Source organism: Danio rerio, chromosome 11 (assembly GCF_049306965.1).
Source record: "Danio rerio strain Tuebingen ecotype United States chromosome 11, GRCz12tu, whole genome shotgun sequence".
NCBI lineage: Eukaryota > Metazoa > Chordata > Actinopteri > Cypriniformes > Danionidae > Danio > Danio rerio.
The window spans coordinates 14696512-14717783 of record NC_133186.1 but is presented as its reverse complement, the minus strand read 5'-3'; the positions used below and the strand labels follow the sequence as shown (position 1 = coordinate 14717783).

General features: G+C 39.6%; 1 protein-coding gene across 4 annotated transcripts in view; it reads right to left on the bottom strand.

Moving 5' to 3' along the window:
• The window catches only part of palm1a (paralemmin 1a), a 68099-nt gene extending 47544 nt beyond the window's left edge, over nucleotides 1-20555 (bottom strand). For 3 of the 4 annotated variants that reach the window (XM_073915872.1, XM_005155951.6, XM_005155953.6), the window contains exon 1: nucleotides 20440-20555. Coding sequence is in view for 3 of the 4 variants with exons in the window: in XM_005155951.6 (XP_005156008.1) it covers nucleotides 20440-20444 (5 nt within the window). In the remaining variant the exon portion in view is untranslated. 4 annotated transcript variants of the gene reach the window in all.
• Nucleotides 20556-21272: the final 717 nt, after the last annotated feature.

The window sequence follows — 21272 nt, the reverse complement described above, 5'->3', positions numbered from 1 at the left end:
TACTTTTTGATGTAAGAATTTTTAGATATTTGGACAAGAAACAAGACTAATGCTCCAATTAAGAATCTCATTTTATGGCAAAGTATATATGGATATATTTAATTATTTTTGCCTGCTATAAAAAAGAACAAATACGCAGGTTAATTAGCTTTACAAACAGAATAAATGCTTCAGAAAAAGAAACCATTCTCTGCAAACTGACCTCAGAAAGAATCTGCCACACTGTGCTGGGTTCAAGGTTAGTAGGTCAGCATTGTCAGCTGTAAAATGACATAACATGCTTCTCAGACCTCACACTAAATTTTTGTTTTCTCTTTTGGTGAAATCTATTCACAGCTGCAGAATTCTGTACAGTTAAGGCTGAGAAAAATGAGGGTCATGTGTCTGGCTAATTTTTTCTCCCGTCACATGCTTATCACAACAAGCAAAAACAACAGCAGGATCTCAGAGCCGGTCCGGTCAGAACGCCCCACTCACCAGCTGATTAGACTTCCTTTACTAGCTTAATGCTTTAATAGCTGTCAACAGAAAGCCCAAGTAGCCATGTAATGTTATGTAAGAGTCACTGATGGGTAAGATAAAAGTGCTACGCTGCTCAGTCAAGTTGCTCTTTTCCGTTAGTCCCATTAAAAAGTAGCTTAAAAATGACCCACATTTGAACACATAACTTTGAATGTAATTTAATAATTTGTTCTTGTAATTCTTAATAACTGTAGTGATTTTTTTTTTGGTTGTATATTTTGGCCGCATAATTGATTTATTAAAATAAATATGATGGTCTCTACAAGTGAAGGCATTATCTACACACAATATGAATTGCAAGCTAAAAAACACAAACACTGCAAACAACTATTTATTAAAATACTTAAATACCATACAAATCAAAACCCCTAATGAAAAATGAAAGTGTCATCAACATAGAGCCGATCACAAATCTGATATATTGCAAGAGCTGTTCAAGAGAATACGCCTACTGGTAGGTTCAGAAGGCTGATTTCATCCATCCACATGGCTAACTAGCTATGATAATAGAGGAGACTCCAGATCCAGATCTGTCTTTACATTACTGTAAGGGTTGGGTTTAGGGTTGGGGTAGGCATTCATAAAATACAATTAATGGGAAATTTAATAAATAATCTAAATAATTCTCGTTAACTTCCAGCCGCAGAATACACTTAATTTTATGTAAACATGTCCGTCCTGCATGTTCTATTTTAAACACAACTAATTTTCTCATAAATGAGCATAAACAGGTAAAGTAATCGAATGCTTTCATTAGCCTTTAGATCTGGGCATTCTTACAGTGACACCTCTATTATCAAACAAAACAAAATGAGAGAATATTTACTGCTCTTCACTAAATTAATAGAGTAACTTTTACCAATATTTAAATAAAGGGAAGAAAAAGTGAATGAGATTTTATAACTTGTTTTGATTTCTGTATTGGCCGTTGTTTTTATTAAAGGCTATGATTTTTATTTTATTGTCAACATTTTCTAATGTTTGCAATGTATTCTATCATTTGAAGCTAACTAATGTCACATATTTTTGCATCTCAATGCTGACATGTATGATAATTTATGGTAATAATTTCAAACATGATTCACTAAAGTTTGGGAAGAAATTGTTTAAAGAATTATTTTTCTTCATTTTGAACAGTTCATTTAATCTTTTATCGTTTAAATCTATTTTTATTTAATTATCTGCCTGAAATGTAAATAAAAATCCTCATTCTCTCCAAAAAAAAAAACAACATTCAGAATATTTGGACATACATTTAGTTTGGAGCAGAAGATGCAGGTGATTCCACATAAATTGTCTGGACTGTCAGTGGAACATGTATTTATCACTAAGTAAATAAAAATACTGTCAGAATAAAATGGGGGAAAAAGAACTTGTCTGAAGGAGTTTTCCTTGCATTCTGTGATGACGGCATCAGTCAAAATCTTTTCTCAGTACCCCTGCATGCTATCTAGGATAAGATAAATGAATGGCTGATGGTAAAGAGAATTTTTAAATTTGTATTGTAGTTGGTTATGTGTCTGCCTGCTCCAACATTACCCTTAAACAAACAACTGCAAAACAGACCAAAATACTAAGTAAAAGGGTCTGATTGTACAAAACCCACATACCCACAATTGTCTCCACATCTGTATGTTATTGGCCAATAATGAGAGAGTTCAATTCTGGAGAGTATTGAGTTCAAAAAGAACTATTGTGTTTATTGTAGGTATATTATACTTGTCAAACTATTGACATATTTCACAAACTAAGCTGCTTTTGACATGCATCGCTTGGTCGAAACAGTCTACGAAAAAGCAGGAATTCAAGGCATCACCCTAAAGAAATCACATCAGACATGCTAGAGAACTAAAACAGATGTTTTTCCACTCAATAAAGCAGAACCTAATCTTGCCAACACTGTATGAATACATTCTTCTCACAGTTTCAGCAGTTAGAGCATTTCACGTCTTACAGTTCAGAGATGTTTTGAGGTCATGTGGATGAGCAAATGTGCTCCTGCTGTGAAAAAGCACAGCTTTGAGACCCCATGACTGTGGGAGTGTCCCGCAGAAGTCATTTAAGAGGATGGTTTAAGCAAGTTTTTGACACAGCACAGTTTGTAGACTTGGATAATAGATTAATGCTGCCAACTTTCTTTCTTTTCTCACAGTCTGAAGTACGCAAAATTAATGTAAGGCCTATAAATCTGTAGCGCTCATATATTCATTCATTTTCTATTCAGCTTAGTCCCTTTATTAATCTGGGGTCGCCACAGCGGGACGAACTGCCAACTTATGTTTAACGTAGCAGATGCTATTCCATCAACACACACTCATTCACACACATACACTATAGACAATTTAGCTTACCCAATTCACCTATACCGCATGTCTTTGGACAGTGGGGGAAACAGAAGCACCTGTAGGAAACCCAAGTGAAACACCAAGTGACCCATTTTGAACCAGTGACCTTTTTGCTGTGAGGCAAACGTGATACACTGTGCCACTGCGTCGTCAACGCTCATATCTTTATTTATTAATATGGCCATTTTATTTTTATTTTTTTAAAGGGATAATTCACCCAAAACTAAAAGGACTTTTAAAGTTTACTCACTTGTTCTCACTTGTTTCTTCTGACCACAAAATAACACATTTGGAATTAAGCTTTTAATGTTTAAACTTATTTTGTTTTAGTTAGTTGTCATGGCAAAATTTAATACTGATATTTATATTTTACAGTGTTTCCTAGTGGCTTTGGTGCATTTCTCACTATTTACATTTGCACAACAGTTAATGCATTTCTCAAAACAATTAATCATTTGTGCACATCATAGTAGAAGTTTCTCCTTTCTTTCAACAAATTGCAAATGCTTTTGGACGTGCATCAAATGCTTTCATACAACTCTCTGCTGTTTTATAACATTATCATTTGCTTTTGTCATGTCAGCCAAAATTAACTGAACTCATAAATGCTGAATAGTTATTGCATATAAAACTAATAGTCCTCACTGCATTATTAGAGTCATTACATACAAGGATGTTGAACTAGTTGTCAAAATCAACCATGAAACCAACCATTTCATTTCGGAAAACTGGATTGTATCTTAAAGTATTAAGTTTGTTTTGGCTGTGTATGTTTTTGTGAATCTCAAAGTGCTGGTTGCAATATTATCAATTACTAATATAATTTCAAATTTAAATTCAAAATATTATTAAAAAAAATCACACACAAAAAAAAAATGGTCCCACTTTATATTAAGTGGCCTTAACGAATATGTACTTACATAGAAACTAATTGTTTGTTACAATGTACTTATTGTGTAAATACATGTATTTATTGTGTACTTATGCTTGCTTAAATACCTGTATGTAATTACATCTGTAATTAACTTCTGTAATTACATTTGTAAATACACTGCTGACCATTCCCTACACCTTAACCCACACTTAAACCTACCCACACCACCAAACCTGTCCCTAACCCAACCCCTATTTATTTATTTTTTGATGTAAGTACATAGTAGTTAAGGACACTTAATATAAAGTCGGATCAAAAAAATTGCAAGGTAGCAAAAGGGTTTTAACAAAAAATTAGGCTGAAAAAAAAATCACCTACATATTTGGATTTTGAGTAAACTTATATTTCTTATACAAGAAACAGAAGATGAATAACATGTAAAATTGACAAAGCTGTTAACAAAGGCAGAAACAATAAAACATGAACACTTAGTTTGCTCGTCCTTTTTAGATGAATCAAGAAGAATTTTTATTTCTCCATATTTATGACAGTAATAATTAGGGGCTGGAGTGTGGTAAACATGAAATGGTTAATTGTTTATCACGTGATCATGGTGGAGGGTCACAGGGTTGCGTGGACATTGCATTTTTTGTTGGCCAAATTCAAAATTAAAACGTAATGTCAAGAAGTTTTTTTGAATAATAAACAAGAAGACATTACAAGAACTGTATGCCTTTTGATATTTACGCTTTTTGCTTTTTTGCATCACAAAACAGGCTCGGGTGTAGCATTTAAGAAGCAACAAATTGACGCAGGCGCTACATATCTTTTTAAAAGGCATAGTTCACCCAAGAATGAAAATGATGTGATTCATTACTCACTCCATCAAGTCATTCCAATCCCCTGAAACCTTTGTTCATTTACTGATTACAATTTAAGATATTTTAGATGAAATCAGAAAGTTCCTTCATCTTCCTTTGAAAGCAATGGTCTATGAGTCCAGAAAAAAGAATATTATCAAGCCATGAAAATACTAGGTTGCATGTTCATAAAAGTGCTGTGCTTTTTATTTATTATACTTCATGCTCATTCTGGCTGCTGACATATACACTAGATGCGCTTGTGCAGAGGAAGTCATGTGCACAGGCATCCTGGAGTGTACGTCAGTCTAAAGGGCCATGCAACAATTATGCAAAATATGAATTGAGGTAAAAAGATTATTATATCATATCCTGCCTCAGTCTGCACTCGCTCCTCAGCAACGTTTCATAATGAAATGAATTAAATCATAATGTGACTTTTGCATTGAGGAACGTGTCTCATTAGTTGAAGTGTATTCAATTCATTCACGTTTTGAAGGTAAGAAAGAGAACGTGTGCTGTAGTGTGCATGTGCTCAGCCTCAGAGACGAACAGAACACACACATGTAAAGTCATGTTTTAGCTTAGGGTCCCCGGCTAACAGGGCAATTAAATGCTAAATTTGTGTCAAAACTATAGGTGAGCATAGATTAATTTTTTAAAATCTAGATTAATCTCGGAATTAATCTAGATTAATCTAGATTGAAATGGCTGATTTGAATTCTGCTGAAGGCATTCGAAATATGTGTGCTACCCAAATAAGTCTTTGAGAACAGGTTTCTCAAGCCAGGTTGTGCATTAGACCATCTCCTGTTTTCAAAATGCATCACAAACTGCTTGAGAAACTGTTGTACTATGATAATTGGTGATGAATTGTTTTTTTTTCCCTCTCCGCTGTTGCCACTGGCTCGCATGGTTCAGGATTGGTAGAGCTACGCATCGATGAATTGGCTCTTCAGTGTTTGAACTCTCAGTAATGATTAAATCACACTGAACTGAGCTAAACTGAACTGAACTGAACTTAAACACTAAAACCTGAACCACACTGTTCCAGTTACTATGACCATTTATGTGAAGCTGCTTTGACACAATCTACATTGTAAAAGCGCTATACAAATAAAGCTGAATTGAATTGAATTGAATTGAAAATGAAGTATGTTCAATAAGATGTACTTGTGTTTACTAACTGTTTATTCAGTTAAACATGAATTTAGAACTATAGGCCTACATAAGCTCGAAATAGTGATTTTTGATTACCTTAATTCAACTCATAACTGAACTAAACAGAAATGGAATTAAGACATGTGGAGTATGCATATATTAGTGGCATCATTTAAGTAAATAAAACAATCAAACTATTACCGTCATTTTCCGACAAGATCCACATATGCGGCTGTCAGTAAAGGACCGCACACACACACACTGACACACACTGACACACACACACACACACACACACACACACACACACACACACACACACACACACACACACACACACACACAAACACACACACACACACACACACACATTTGGAAATTAAATTACATTCCATAACACTCTCACCAGTCATTACTCCTTATTTGCGTCTAATACCCCAGTTTGTCATGGTGGCATGAATGAAATGTTCATGAGTTAAAGTGTAATTGCAGAGCTGCAGTTTATCATGCATCCTGCTGATTTGCTTCAGAGGGGCACTTTTTTGTCAGACAGCTCACCGGTCAGGTATACATCCACGCTAAAATCACCATAGCTTGCATAGAATAGACCCAGCTCTCAACCCAACATTGAGAATAGATTATTTGCGATATTTTTTATCGCACGATAAGGAGTCTCGTGTTAACGCTGGATGTTAATGTTATTCACGGGCCACCACTAGTCAAAACACAGCACTTAATGATTATTTCCATGAACCATTGTTTGTTGTGTAATGAACATAAAGAGTTCAAAAAGAAAAGCCTCATGTATTTGTAAATCGTAAACCGGGTGGCTCTTAAATTGAAAGCGGGCTATAATTGCTGCTGCTGATAGTGCTTATCACTATTAACCAAACATCAAAAGACAGGGATAAAATCGTGAGGGGTGAAGTGCAATTTGAGCTGCATCCAATGCTTTTTAATGTGCTCACCTAACCCTACCTGTCACAGTCACTACGTCACTCACTCCATTGAGTGCATTGTGTCTGACATTGCATCGCTGAGTGATGCAATCTCAGCTTGCATCAAAAAGGTTGCATCCAGTTACTATTGACAAAATAACTCACTGCTCTTGACTGAAGGACTTTTGCAGCTTTAATAAGTAACAAATCAAGTTCAATTTCTACAGTGAAGACTAGAGCTGCATGATATTGGAAAAAACTGACATTGCAATATTTGTTTTTTCTGCAATATATATTATAATATGCAATGTGAATAGAATTCACAAAAGATGACCTAAATAACTCTACTTGGAAAGAATTCATATATCTGCATAAAATATAATAAAAAATTATGCAAGCTAAGATGACTAAAATAGAACATGTTTTGTTTTATGGTTTTCTGTGGAGTCTAACAGCATTTATGAACATACATATAATATGAATCAATGTTACTGATAATAGTTTTAAATATTCATAATCTAAAATCGAGCAGCCCTACTGTACATAAGTGCACATAACGTTTGAGGTTACAGAAGTAACCCTTCGTTCCTCAAGGAGGTTAACGGAAGTGCTATAAGTGGATTTGATCTTGGAAAATCCACGTATGGGAGGATTCGGTTCAGAAGCCACTTGTCTGAAAGAGTATTGAACGGGCCAATGAAGCAATGAATTGGCAGCGTAAGCTTGCGCAGGTGTGCTTCATTGCCAATTATTCCAGCATATAAGCACATCTGGAGCGAGCAAACACCATCCTTTTAAGCTGAAGAGACTTTCTAACAGCTAAGGGACAGTCATTATTGCGATGGAGTATAGCACTTCCGTTCCCCTCCTCGGGGAACGAAGGTTTACTTCTGTAACCTCAAACATTCCCCTTCGGTTGGGGAACTTCAGTGCTATAAGTGGATTTGATCTTGGAAAATCCACGTATGGGAGAACTATGGAAAACGCCATAATGACTGCACCCTACCAACGCCCCCGATGAGGGTATAGTCAAGCAAGTGTGACGCACCCCCATCATGGGAGGCGCGGTCCTCCAACGTGTCTCTGGCCCTAACTTATCCCACTATAACAGAAGTTTTACGGATTTAGATATATTTTTTGGTAAGTTGTGAGCATCTAGATAATTCTAGGAATACGACAGTACGTTGGGAAGCGTGCAATCCCGATAGCGAGGACGCTGTGGAGGCCATCCGCTACCCAAGGGGGGAATAGATGGCAGAATTTACATATGGACTAGCCCTAAGAAGGGGGAGTACGCATAGAAAAAGTGGTTAGCGGAGAGGGAAGACACGGGTCCACCCAGGAGGGGAGGACTTAACCGTGGCAGAATAAGCATATGGGATCGCCTAGTGGGGATCATGCATAGCAGGCACCTATACCCAAGACGCAGGCTGACCAGCGGGCAGACCAACAATGTAGTGGGCCAGCAAGTGACTCCTCCGCTGAGTCAGTGCTGGGGGCCACGGAGGAATCTGCAGGGCTCACCTGACGGGGAACTTTACTGACAGATAAAAAGGCGCACATATCTCTGTGTTAGGGAGAATGGCGCCGCAAGCGTGTTTCAACACCCTACCGAATCGTTTCCTCAATCACCAAAGGGTTACCTAATACCCTTGAGGAAACCGGCTCCACTCGCAAATTGTAAAACCTTGCAAATGTGTTGGGTGTCGCCCAGCCCGCAGCTCTACAGATGTCTGTTAGAGAGGCGCCGTGTGCGCGCGCCCAAGAGGATGCGATGCTCCGAGTGGAGTGCGCACGCACTCTCGGGGGACGCGGCTCACCTCGGCTCTGATAAGCGAGAGAATGGCATCCACAATCCAGTGGGAAAACTTAATTTCGATACGGCACTTCCCTGCTGCCAACCGCCATAACAGACGAAGAGCTGCTAAACTCTGAGTGCGGTCCGGATAATACGCAAGGCGCGAACTGGACAATAAAGAAAGGGCTTGGAGGCTCACTACCTGGTATTAAAACGGAGTGGTAGGAACCTTTGGCACATATCGCGGACGGGGTCTCAGGACGTGAGAGAAAGCCAGCCCAATTACAGGCATGAGTCACTGACTGAAAAAATGCCTCCGGGTCCCCTACCCTCTAATCGATATCAACACGACTAGCAGAGCTGTCTTCAGGGACAGAAAGATACTGAGTCGAGGATCGAAGGGATCTGACGCGGCTCTTGTAACGAGGGCAAGATCCTAAGAGGGCATGAGAGGGGGCGGGGTGGATTATTTCGCCTGGCGCCCCTGAGGAACCGGATGATGAGGTTATGCGTTCCCACAGTGCCGCCAGCCACCGCGTCATGAGAGCGGAGATGGCAGCCATGTAACCTTGAGTGTGGATGGCGACAGCCTGCTCTCCAGCTACTCTCAGCGAAAAGAAAGCACAACACTGATCTGGCAAATTACGGGGGTCTTCTCTGCGAGAGACGCACCATTCATTGAATAGACTCCACTTCAGGGCATAGGCGCGTTCGGGGAGGGGGCTCTAGCCCGAGTGACGGTATTGGCCACCGCAATCGGAGGTTACCTAAGTCTTCCTCGCGTCTAAGGACCTCCAAAAATCGGTGAGGGTGCCAGATGGTGCCCTGTCCCTGAGAGAGTAGGTGCTCTTACGAAGGGAACTGCCAAGGGAGGGCTATCGCGAGGAGGGAGAGCCTTGACATCGAGGTCCGGTTGGGCCAGAGGGGCGCAACCAGCAACCTGTTCCTCGTCCTCCCTGACCTTGCACAGTAACTGCGCAAGCAGGCTCACTGGGGGAAACGCGTATTTGCGCATGCCCTAAGGCCAGCTGTGAGCCAGTGCAGTGCAGCCCTCGGTCAGGGAAAAAGAACAACTGGCAATAAGCAATCTCGGGGGAAGCAACAGATTGATCTGGGCTTCCCCGAATTGCGCCCTTATCAGCTGAACAGACTCGGGGTGGAGTCTCCATTCTCCAGGAAGCAAGGCTGCCGTGAGAGCGCATCGGCTGCACGGTTGAGCTTGCCTGAATGTAAATGGCGTGCATCGATTTCAGCCGCGGATGACTCCAGAGGAGCAGACGGCGGGCGAGCAGAGACAGGCAGCGAGAGCGCATACCCCCCATACGGTTGATATACGCCAACGCCGCCGTACTGTCCATCGTGACCAGCACATGTTGCCGCTCTAGCACCGGAAAAAAAGCGAGGAACACTGCCAACAGCTTCAGGCAATATGCCAATGCAACTGGATAACTTTCCACAAGTCCGCAGCCGCATGCCCGCAACGCACAGCCCCCCAGCTCGTGTTGGAAGCGTCTGTTGAAACGACAACAAGACTGGACGCCTGTCCTAGAGGCACTCAGGCCTGTAGGAACGAGGGGTTGCTCCAAGGGCTGAGGGCGCGGCGACACAGCGTAGTAACAGAGACTCGGTGTGCGCGCGTGCCATTCAAGCTCGACCTTCAAATGCAAACCGCAGAAACTGACGGTGGCGAGGAAGAGTGGAGACATGGAAATACGCGTCCATCAGGTCTAATGCTGCAGACCAACCCAGAGGACAAACACATCAGAGGATGCGCTTCTGCGTGAGCATTCTGAACGGCAGCTTGTGCAGACAGCGGTTCAAAACGCGCAGATTTAGGATTGGCCGTGACCCACCGCTCTTTTGGGCATGATGAAGTGTAGGCTGTAAAACCCGCTCTCCGTCTCGGCTGGAGGGAGCGGCTCGATTGCATCCTCCGCCAGGAGGACAGCAATCTCCTCTCGCAAGACAGGGGCGGACAGGGGGCTGACCCTAGTGAATACACACCCATGACTTGGGGGGCCATTTCGGAAACTGAATCACATAGCCGAGTCTGATTGTCGTATGAGCCACCGCGAAGGGCTGGCCTGCGCTAACCAGGCAGGCAGAGCTCTCGCTAATGGACTCATCGCTACAATCGCTGACATACCAGCAGTGGGGCAGCGCGGAGTGGGTGTGCTGATCCGGGAAGCACGCGGGTCCCACGGAAGAGCTGGAGGTGAGAGATTTGCTCTCACTCCGCAACCGAGCTCTGGAGGAGAGGCTCGGGTGGGAGAAAAGAGACCGTCCTCCCAGCGCTCGTGAGTCACTGGTGAAACGCACCAAACCTGCAAGCTAGAAAGCATAGCATCCCAGACAGGCAGATTTCGGGCTGTCACATCCAGGGAAGTGGAAAAGTGCTCTTTCATGATGATTTCATGGCAGTAAAAAGTGCCGTTGGAAATGGGGCCCCAAGTTCCCTCTTCTCCAGATGGCCTGTCCCAGGGACGCTTCGCGGTCCGTTGCTGGACTTAGCGGCGTTCTGGGCAGGGGGGACTGCCTGCTTCCGAGGTGCTCGACGCGCTCGCTTCGCCAGAGGCGTGTGCGGGGGCGGTGCAGCTCTTGTAGGCGGGCACCTTCAGCGAGGAGCAGGTATGGATGGCACGGCAGGTGGAGCGGGCTTACGGACCTGTCGATAAGACATTACCCATCAGACTGCTCTCTTACCGCCTCGAATTCCTGGGTGAATTCACAGACGATGTCGCCGAACATGCCAGCTTGGGATATGGGGAAGTCAAGAAAGCGGACTTTGTCAACCTCGCGCATATTAGCCAGGAGTGGTGCTTCTGGATCACTAGTGTGGACATCGTCCTCCCCAACGCACACGCATCGGACTTAGTAGTCCGAAGAGCATAGCCGGCTGCGGTGCGAAGCTCATAAGCCTGGGTTGGACCCACCCTCGTGCACCTCGGCCAGCGCCTGCGCTTGGTAGCGCTGTTAGGTGGCTATCGCATGCAAGGCGGAAGCAGCCTGGCCCACAGCCTTGTAAGCTCTAGCTCCGAGGGAGGCAGGTAACTTACAAGCTTTGGATGGGAGACTTACAAGCTTTGGATTTGGAGAAGAGGCGCCGCGCGGATTGACCGCCATCGCGCACTCAACCTGAGGAATCGCCACATACCCCCTGGCCGCCAGGAAGAAGGGGACGCCCCTCTAGTTGGTCCTGCCGCGGAGCTGGGGGATAAACCATCTCCAACCCACGACTGTAGCAGCCCGGGAAAGTACGGCTAACATGTCCGTTTCAGGATTCGTTTTGACAGTGCTCACCTGCCCGGAGGGGACGAGCGGGTCTGGATCATCATCGGACAATGAAAGCCCACCCTCCGATGCCGCGGTGGACGTCTGGTCTCTGGTGTCATCAAGCGTAAGGGCTACCATCTGTTAGACGGATCGCTTCCCCCGCCCGAAGCTTGGATGGAGCGCTTGGAGGAGCGGGAGGTCCGTGGGCCCGTGGGCGATGGATTATCTCTAACCCTCAGATCTGCCCATGTGCCCGCTGCAGAGCAGGGGACAACTGGGGTGGTTTGCCCTTTTGCAAAGGCTAGCCGCGATCTTTACTGCGCAACAGTCATGGCATCGCAATGACGACATGAACTGCCCGCGAGCAGCGCATTAACATGCTGGACCCCCCAGGCATGCAACGCAGTGCCCGTGCCCATCATCCGAGGACAGGAAACCACCGCATCCAGAAACGCACAGTCGGAGCGCCGCCCTGAAAAGGACGTGCTGCACGACTGTGTTGCTCTCTTTGTGAAGTTGCAACTTTATACGCACCGCTCTGGAGGACCGGACCCAAAGAACGCCAGGCAAAGGAGAAACCCAGCTCGACCGTCTGCAGTTGCGTGTACACACTCTGGACCGAAAGAATGCTCTCGTTCGCTCGGAATCGCTGGATCACAGAAGGAGGAACCCTCATCGACTCGATCAGAAAGTCTCTGAAGCGAAAAGGATGTCGTTTGCTCGCTCCAGGTGTGCTTATATGCTGGGATAATTGGCAATGAAGCACACCTGCGCAAGCTTACGCTGCCAATTCATTGCTTCATTGGCCCGTTCAATACTCTTTCAGACAAGCGGCTTCTGAACCGAATCCTCCCATACGTGGATTTTCCAAGATCAAATTCACTTATAGCACTGAAGTTCCCCAACCGAAGAGGAGCAAAAGTCATTTTTTTATGTGCACACAAAAATAGTTTGTAGCTTGATAATCTAATTGAATTGTTGAAGACACATGGATGTTGACTATGTCTTTTGATACGTTTCTGGTCTTTGAATGAGCTGGTGCAATTGCTTTTTGAGTGAACATGCCCTTTAAGTAATAAATAATGGGGTAAAGATCATGAACAAAAGCAAAACAGAACAAATTTAATAAAAGAAAATAAAAACACCACAGTTCCCACACAAATCAAATTAGCATCACAGATCATGTCACATAAGAAAGTCTTGCATTCCAGCAGCAGAACCCTAGAGAATCAGCCTAATGAGCCATGCTTCAATAAAGACCCTGCAAAACTAATAACCATAACTCACTTAAATGTCAATGCTAAGTATTTCACTGACTTTTACTACTGCTGCTCATTGTGGAAATAATTTATAATAAATATTTGAAATCATATCTGTTGTCATAAATCTATTGTCTAAAAATTTCCAAACCGAATTCAGTCGAAGAAATATAATACATAGCCTGAAGCATAGACTCAGACTCTATAGATGAATTCAGACTTAGATTATAGTCTGTTTAACACCATGTGAAGGGCTATTCATGCCTTTGGGCTCAGCATTAGAGACTGAGGCATTCAGTGGCCTCAAAGACAGAAGCGTCACAGCAAAGTAATCACGTCTGGTTACAGAGTCATCACAAGCACAGCTGAGCAGCGGGAGATCACAGGCTGGATTGTGGTGGTGCTTCTCATTGAGCTAAGAGACCAACGTAAAAGTGTTTTGTTTTTTAAAAAATTAAGTCTTAAGTCACCCAAAAATGTACATTCTGAAATCATTTACTTTTATTATGCCACAGTCAACTTCTTCTGCATCGAGATCACATTGAATAAGAAGCAGCGCTGTTTATTCATTCTATTTACATTATGTTTTAGTTCTATAGTTATAAAACATATAGTCTAATAAAATCCACAACATTTTTAAGTTGATACAGGATATGATCCATGTCACAAAGATTTTAAAACATTTGGGATAATGTATGTTTACAAAATATGCAAACACTTTTCTAGAAATTTTTGGATATTTTGATGAAAAAAAATTGATATATTTGTGCGGCTACAGTCTGTGTGAAATCCTAGTTTAGTTGTTTAAATATTTATTTTGCAAGCACACATTGTTACTCTTTAGGTGAACAATTCATCCATGCAAGTTAATCCACTGAAACAAAATGGTAATCTTCAATCAAAGTCTGATCATTTGCTTCCATCTTTGAATGGCGGTCCTTCTCTGTTGATGTCAGTTTGATGCCTTCAGCCAATATATTTTTTTAACCACGTCTCTCTTATTAGATTTCTATGAGTGAACAATGCACAAAAGAAAGCTCCGTCCCCCACTCAATATTCAGTTTAAAGTACACCGAACAACATCCAGTTCACGCACATTTTATAGGATACTAAATAAAAACATTTTTTAAAAATTCTTCATATAATAAAGTCAGTGGTATTAAAAGAATAGTGGACGATACAAAACAAAACTAAATAATATTCAAAAATATAAATTAAAATATATATTTTTGCATCACAGTGTAAAGTAAAATAAATACTGCAATACAGCAAGGTCACCACTTTGAACATCTATAAACACTCAAGGCCAATTTAAGCTACTCAGTTAAGTTTTCAAAAATTGGACAAGTGAACCAGTCTCCATCAAAAAAAGATCTCCTTGAAATAATGGGTAATTCGTTAAAATATAATATTTTGGATATATATAGCCCCATTGACCCCCTCTGGCAATACATTGATGAAATTAACACTTGGACGTATTAAAATTTTGTTCAGTTATACAAAGAGAAAACTGAAGTGATTGCATTTGGGAACAAAGATGAGCTTCTCAATGTGAATGCGCACCTTGGCTCTTAGGTCAAACAACAAAAAATAAGGTCAAGAATCTAGGTGTGATTCTGCAGTCAGAGTTTCAGTAGTCATGTCAAAGCAGTTACTAAATAAGCATACATCTCAAAAACTAAATGCTTTATTTCATGCTTTTATCACCAGCAGGTTGGATAACTGTAATGGACTCCTCACTGGCCCTCCAAAAAGATAGTCAGACAGCTCATTCAGAACGCTGTTGCCAGGATTCTGACCAAAACCAGAAAATCAGGTCTTTACCCTGGTTCCAAGTTACATTCAGAATAGATTTTAAAGAAATATTACTTGTCTACATAACACTAAATGGCCTAGGACCTCAATACATTACAGATATGCTCACTGAATACAAAACAGGGTGAATCCGCCTTCAGCTACTGCGCTCCTCACTGCTGGAATTAGATTCCAGAAATTATCAGATGTACTACAACATTAGGCACATTCAAATCTAGACTTACAACAAAGTGCTACACCCGACAGATCACACTATTACGTCTTTCTTTTCTTTTTTCTTTTTTATTCTGTTTTTAATAATTTTTTATTCTTTGTTGTTTTTATTTTCTCATACTTGTTTCTTTTATGGGCATCACGGTGGGTAGAATGACAAGTAAACCAGTATCCTCCAAAAAAAGATCTCCTTGGTTAACTGGATAATTCATTAAAATATAATATAATGGATATATACACTCCCCTTCACACCTCATGAAGAACATCAAAACAAGATGTATGGGGGTGTCTACCCTTTAATAGTTATGAAAGAGTTTTCTCTCATCTATATCTTAAATAATATTTCTAAATGAAATAATAGATAATGTTAATATGCATTTGACCAACGCTTATAATGGTTCATACCATTGTGAACGCATGTCTGCACAAAAAATATTAATATAGCGGCAAATCTAGAGACAGCGTAAAAAACATGTTTCTTGTAAAAAAAAAAAAAAAGGTATTTGTACTGTAGGTGTCCCTAAAACTAGATGCATAGCTTGTATTTTAGTATACACTTGCTTTCACATGTAAGTTAAACAGTAAAATAAAAAAATATGTGCAGTCTTTCATGGTCATCCTGTAATAGGTGCAGGAATGCAAACCTGTCACCCTTTATTTAATATCACCAATGTTATTGAGAACCACTCAATATCCCTCAAAACAAAAACAAAAGTTTGATTAATAAATTAGATGTAAGTAAATTCAATATTTAACTTTGGTACACTGAGGCACATTACCGAACATAACTGAAAAAACTTGATCCCACTCCGATTGGTCTAATTCTCACCCTGTGAATATGGGTATAAAATTCAGATCTTCCATGTCGTCAATATAATGACTACCCACGTCAGTTGGGTCACTTCACTCCCATTCATTAATTATCTCCTGTGGTCTCATTGGATAGTAAAGTGTCAATTGGATGCACATTTAAGAATCTAGAAGTAGCTTGTGGGTCATACTTCCGGTTTTCCAATATTATAAATTCGGACATTCTACTCTCAAATCAAATACTGTTTTTGTAGATACTATATAATAGGGATGTATGCGGTTTTGGAAACTGCACCATTTTGCACATTTTGTATATCTTTGCCATTAAACACTCCTGATGCAGAGCTGTAAAAGAAACACACCAAATGTGCAGAGTGGTGGGTCCCACAGCTCTGGAGTTAAAATAAATAACTGTTGTAGATGGTAATACTATTCCTTTGTACTAAAAATAAACATCAGAAGAGGAATTTAGTCACCATTCAAAATGTAAAGTGTAAATTCCCTGTCAATTAAAATGTAGTGGAGTAAAAAGTACATTTACGTCTTTAAAAGTGTAGTAAGAGTAGTTTAAAATGTAGTAAAGAGTGAAAAACGCTAATATATTCGATACTCTGTACAATTACAAATTAGCCAAATCTATACTTAAGTACAGAAAGAAATTACATTTACTCCAATTACTCCATCCACTGCTGAAAAGGCATAATCTTATGATACTACATTCACAGACTGATATCCATTTCCAAAATCCCTGTACTGAAATCAACACTATTCACAACACTAAAATAGGAAGCTCCCTATGGGATTACATGCGATTTTCTCAGTGAACTGAATTAAAATGACTGTCTAATTTATACAAGCTAACCCCATATTGTCAACAAAGGGTGTTGGACATGGCAGATAAAGGAGACAATCGTGAGCTCATATGACAAAGAAAGTGAACATCAGAGCCAAGAGGATAATAAAATGTACAGGAAGAATGTAGCATAATGTATGATGATGAGTATTGAAAAGCATTTCCCCCCTTGCTGCTAATTCTTTGCTGTTTCCCACTCAGTTTTCTTCATTCTTTAGGAACACTGACATAGCAGTTTCAGGCCTGTTCATTAGGGCTGAGCTCAGACACAGAGTCTGATGAGTCCTTTGAAGCCTCACAGAATTCCTTAGCACATGTGGCAGAAATCAGCACTTCATAAGCAAGAGGGAAGGACGACAGTGGGCAAATGGTACACATGCTGAGTTTCAAAGCAACATCAACAGGAACTGGTGTGCCCATCAACGTTCTCATTGAAGCCTGAGCTGAATGCTTTATTTTTTTTTATAAAAATGGAAAAAAAAAACTGGTTTTAACATACAGCATTTATAACTACACCTCTCACAAATCTATCTTTTAAATTCATATTTTGATTAGGAAGCTATACAATATTATATTTGTGCATATACATTAGATTAGTCAGTACTGTAGTCAAATCTGGAGCTTTTCTAACAAAATAACTTACGATAACGGTCAAAAAACTACACCCAAATTTTAAAAAGGGAAAAATCAAGAGAAGTAAAAAAATTGTAGGTTGTGATTTTTTTTTTTTGCAATATTTTGCTTGAATTTAATTGTGTTATCTTTCAATTTAATTTTTTTTTTTGGTGACTAAAATATATTTTTAATAAATATATCTGTCTAATAAATCTGTTTTGTTTAAATGCACCTAAATACATTGCTTATATTCACTGAGAAATAGATTAAAAATATTTATTTTCAAAACTGGGTGTACTCAATTATGCTGAGCACTGTAACTAAAATACACAATAGATTGATCCAAAAAAATTTCCATTAACTTTTTTTTTTTTTTTTTTTTGCAGCTAAAAGCAGCTCAGGTCATATTTCAGAGAAGATATTTTCAATGGGCCAATAAAACAGCGACTAATTTCATCCTCCTCTGAACGGAGTGGTCATTTATGGGGTTTCAGACAGACCTCTGCGAGTCACTAATGGAGAGGCATGTGTCATCCGATATGGGCAGGGCCTTTCATTCAGATTCCAAGAGCAACTGTCAGTCTATCCCTCATCTCTCTCTTTCTCTCCCTCTCTCTAGTGTAGTACATTAGAGTAATTAAGTCTGCCAACAGTTGTTTCTGCTCTTCTAGCTAAAGCCCCAGTCAAGACGTACAGTGTCTGTCCTTTCAGATTCACAAAGGGGACAGACAGAAATCTATTGTGTCTTATTATTTGTTCTATATCATTTAAAAACTGATAGTGAAAATAGATGATGAAGTAAATAAATGTAAAACTACACATTGTCAACTAAAGTCAACATGAAATAGAAAACCCTCGCTAATTTGTGAACAAATTATAATTTTTTTAACCATTATTCCTTTTTTAAACAAAATATTTAATATTCCAGTCTGCCACACTGTAAAAAAAATCCTGTATAATTTACAGTAACTCACTGGCAGCAGTTCGCCAGTAACTTATTGTAAATCTAATTACAGTATAAATACTGTATTTCCATTTACAGCCGATTAAAACATACTGTATTTTAATGGCACCATGGGATATTTCACACAATGCAACTTTAAAATACAGTTCTATACTGTATAATTGTTCTACGGTAAATTACAGCTCATTTTACAGTTAAATACTGTGTAATTTACAGAAATTGTTAACAGTGCAGTGACATGACAGACTTGTATCACATAATGTATGTCTGATATCTTTAATCATTTAATCTACATAAACCTAAGTCTTTCTTTCAATCGCATGCATTTTGCATTCAAATCTGCCTCCATCCAATCAGGAACCGCACTGTCACAGGTTTTTCCAGTTCATTTTATTTAATTACATCACAATACAGAATAAAGGATCTGTCATAGTGATATTAGATTTTGATTCTGTTATTATTGGCATCTCTCAACATTTAGCAACATTTAGCATTACACAAATGCTAAAGTGTAATTCATTTTTTTTTAAACATTAAAGGTAGGTCTCTGAGAAAATACCAGACGTTTAGGTATAAGAAACAGGCAAATGCAATAGTTTAAAAAATAAATCCACCACAATTCATTCTCCAAATGCATGAAAAAAAGAAAACCATTCACAATTCTGTATGCAAATTTGTAATTCCCCAATTAGATTTTAGATTTAACTTATAGTTGCAAGCATTGCAATGTACTTGCAATTAATGTTAGATGTTAGAGTTGTCTGATGGTCATCCATTGTTTTTCTACTACATTTTTTTTTCACAATTTGTGATTACCCAGCAGGCACACAACACCATAAGACGTTAATATTAGGTTAGATTTAGATCATGACGTCAGGTGACCAAAATTCAATGGCTAGCTTATTTTGAAATCCAAAAATGATGTCAAATTATGTTGATGTTTGGTTAATTTTAGGTTGTGTTTGAAAGCGACCAAAATCCAACGTCTGATAGATGTTATAGTGGTAACGTCCACATAACGTCAATGTGTAACACGATTAGACGTAGATATTTGGTAAGCCTGACCCTGGCTTTGGGTTCTGACATCAACCTGATTTTCATTTCCAAACAAAATCCAACGTGCCCATGACATTGAGGTACATTGGCGTACAATGTCAATATGATGGTATGTTGATGTCCTGTGCCTGCAGGGAACAAACATGTTTTGTGCTGTTAAAATAACTGTAAGCTGATTGGAAAATACGATGAATGTTTGTCAACTCTCACTATAGTGTGCTTGGAATGGGAATATACAATTATTATTTGGAGTTTTAGCCAATGATTGTTGAGATGGATATCTTAGAAGCTGTTAAAAAGTGATCCCCTATATTCTGTGCTGCTTATTTACATGCAAAACCAAGTTTTAAAACTATTTGTTCTTTTTAATCTGTATTTTTGAGGTGAAATTTAATACTCAAATACATAACATCATTGACTACTGTACTTTATGATTTTGATTGAACCCTAATAATGTACACCTCTTGTGAAGCAGCTTTGGAACAATAGTTACTGTAAATAAAAAAAGCGTTATACAAAAAACTTGAGATGAACCTAACAATTAAATTGTACAAATTCTGTATAGAGAACTATATAGAGAACGAGCGGCCTCGAATCACGGTTCTGTGCTGTGCTGAACACACACGTCAGATGAATAGCATTTTTGATAACCAAGTAGCCTATCGCAAATTCGCAAAGATTTAAAAAAGAGATGCTGTTTCTAAATTAGGCATGTAAACAACTGCACTGAATGACAAAGCCGTTTAGGAGAAGCCTATTTCTGTCAGCACGGGCTAAATAGCGCATGTGTGCTGGATGCTGCTCACCGCTGGATGTCATACCGTTATCCGCTACCGCACACATTATACACCACCACAAAAAAGACAAAGGGTACAATAAAAAGAAAAAAAGAAAAGAAAAACATGCTTATTAAAAATATATCGTTTAAATGAGCCCCGATGATAACAGCAAATCACACTGAACAAAAAAGGCAAGAGAAGAGCAGAGCTTGGGATGTTTTGCAGGTGTGGCTCTATTCACTCATTCTAAGGGCCAGCGGTACATTGGCCTGCCCACTAAATTAAGAATAGTTGCTATACTCACTCCATAGTGTCTCAATGCTGTTTCCCCCTCAAATTTCAGGTTATTTCCCCGGCTGTTTGTTTGTTTTATCAGAGGCGCAGCAGCATTAGTGTCAGCCCAGTGTCTTCTCCCTGTGTGAGAGCTGTGAAACCAGGAGCTGCTGCTGCGTGCGTCCCTCCCCTGAATCTGCCTCTCTCTGCGCCTTATTATCAGACCACCGCAACCCGGAAAGAAAGTCGCGTGTCAACGAACTCTAAGACATTCACACTGTAGCATATGTTTCTGAACTCACTAAAAGTATCCGTTTTTTGAAAATTTTTTTTTAGTTTTGTACATATACGTGAATAATGACATTTTGTATTAAGGATCTATGGCCCAATCTGACCATTAAAGGAAAGCTTTGTCGCCACTACATGGATGTAAAAGGTACTACGAGCCTATAAATATTTATGCAGTAAAGAGAATAAGTTTAAATACTTGATTTTGCATTGACTATATATTATTAAAAATGGTTGCTCCTGTGACCCATTTACCCAATCACGTGTTCATTAAAAATGACTTACAGTAGCTTACCATTATCTAATAGACAATTTGCTCCAAAATGAGAATAAAAAAGCAAGCAATTGTCATGAATTTTTCTACATTTTAAAAAAGAGAAAACAATATTTCTTGTTAGAGTGCATTTGCAGACCTGCTCATAGTTATACATTTGTAATCCTTAATGTGAGAAAGAACTTACTTACACTTAGAAGGATTATTTATAATAAATATTAAATGTATATTTTAAAATTGTATTTAATTATATAATTATACAGTTGAATATTATTAATTTAAACAACTGGATTGTTAATAGT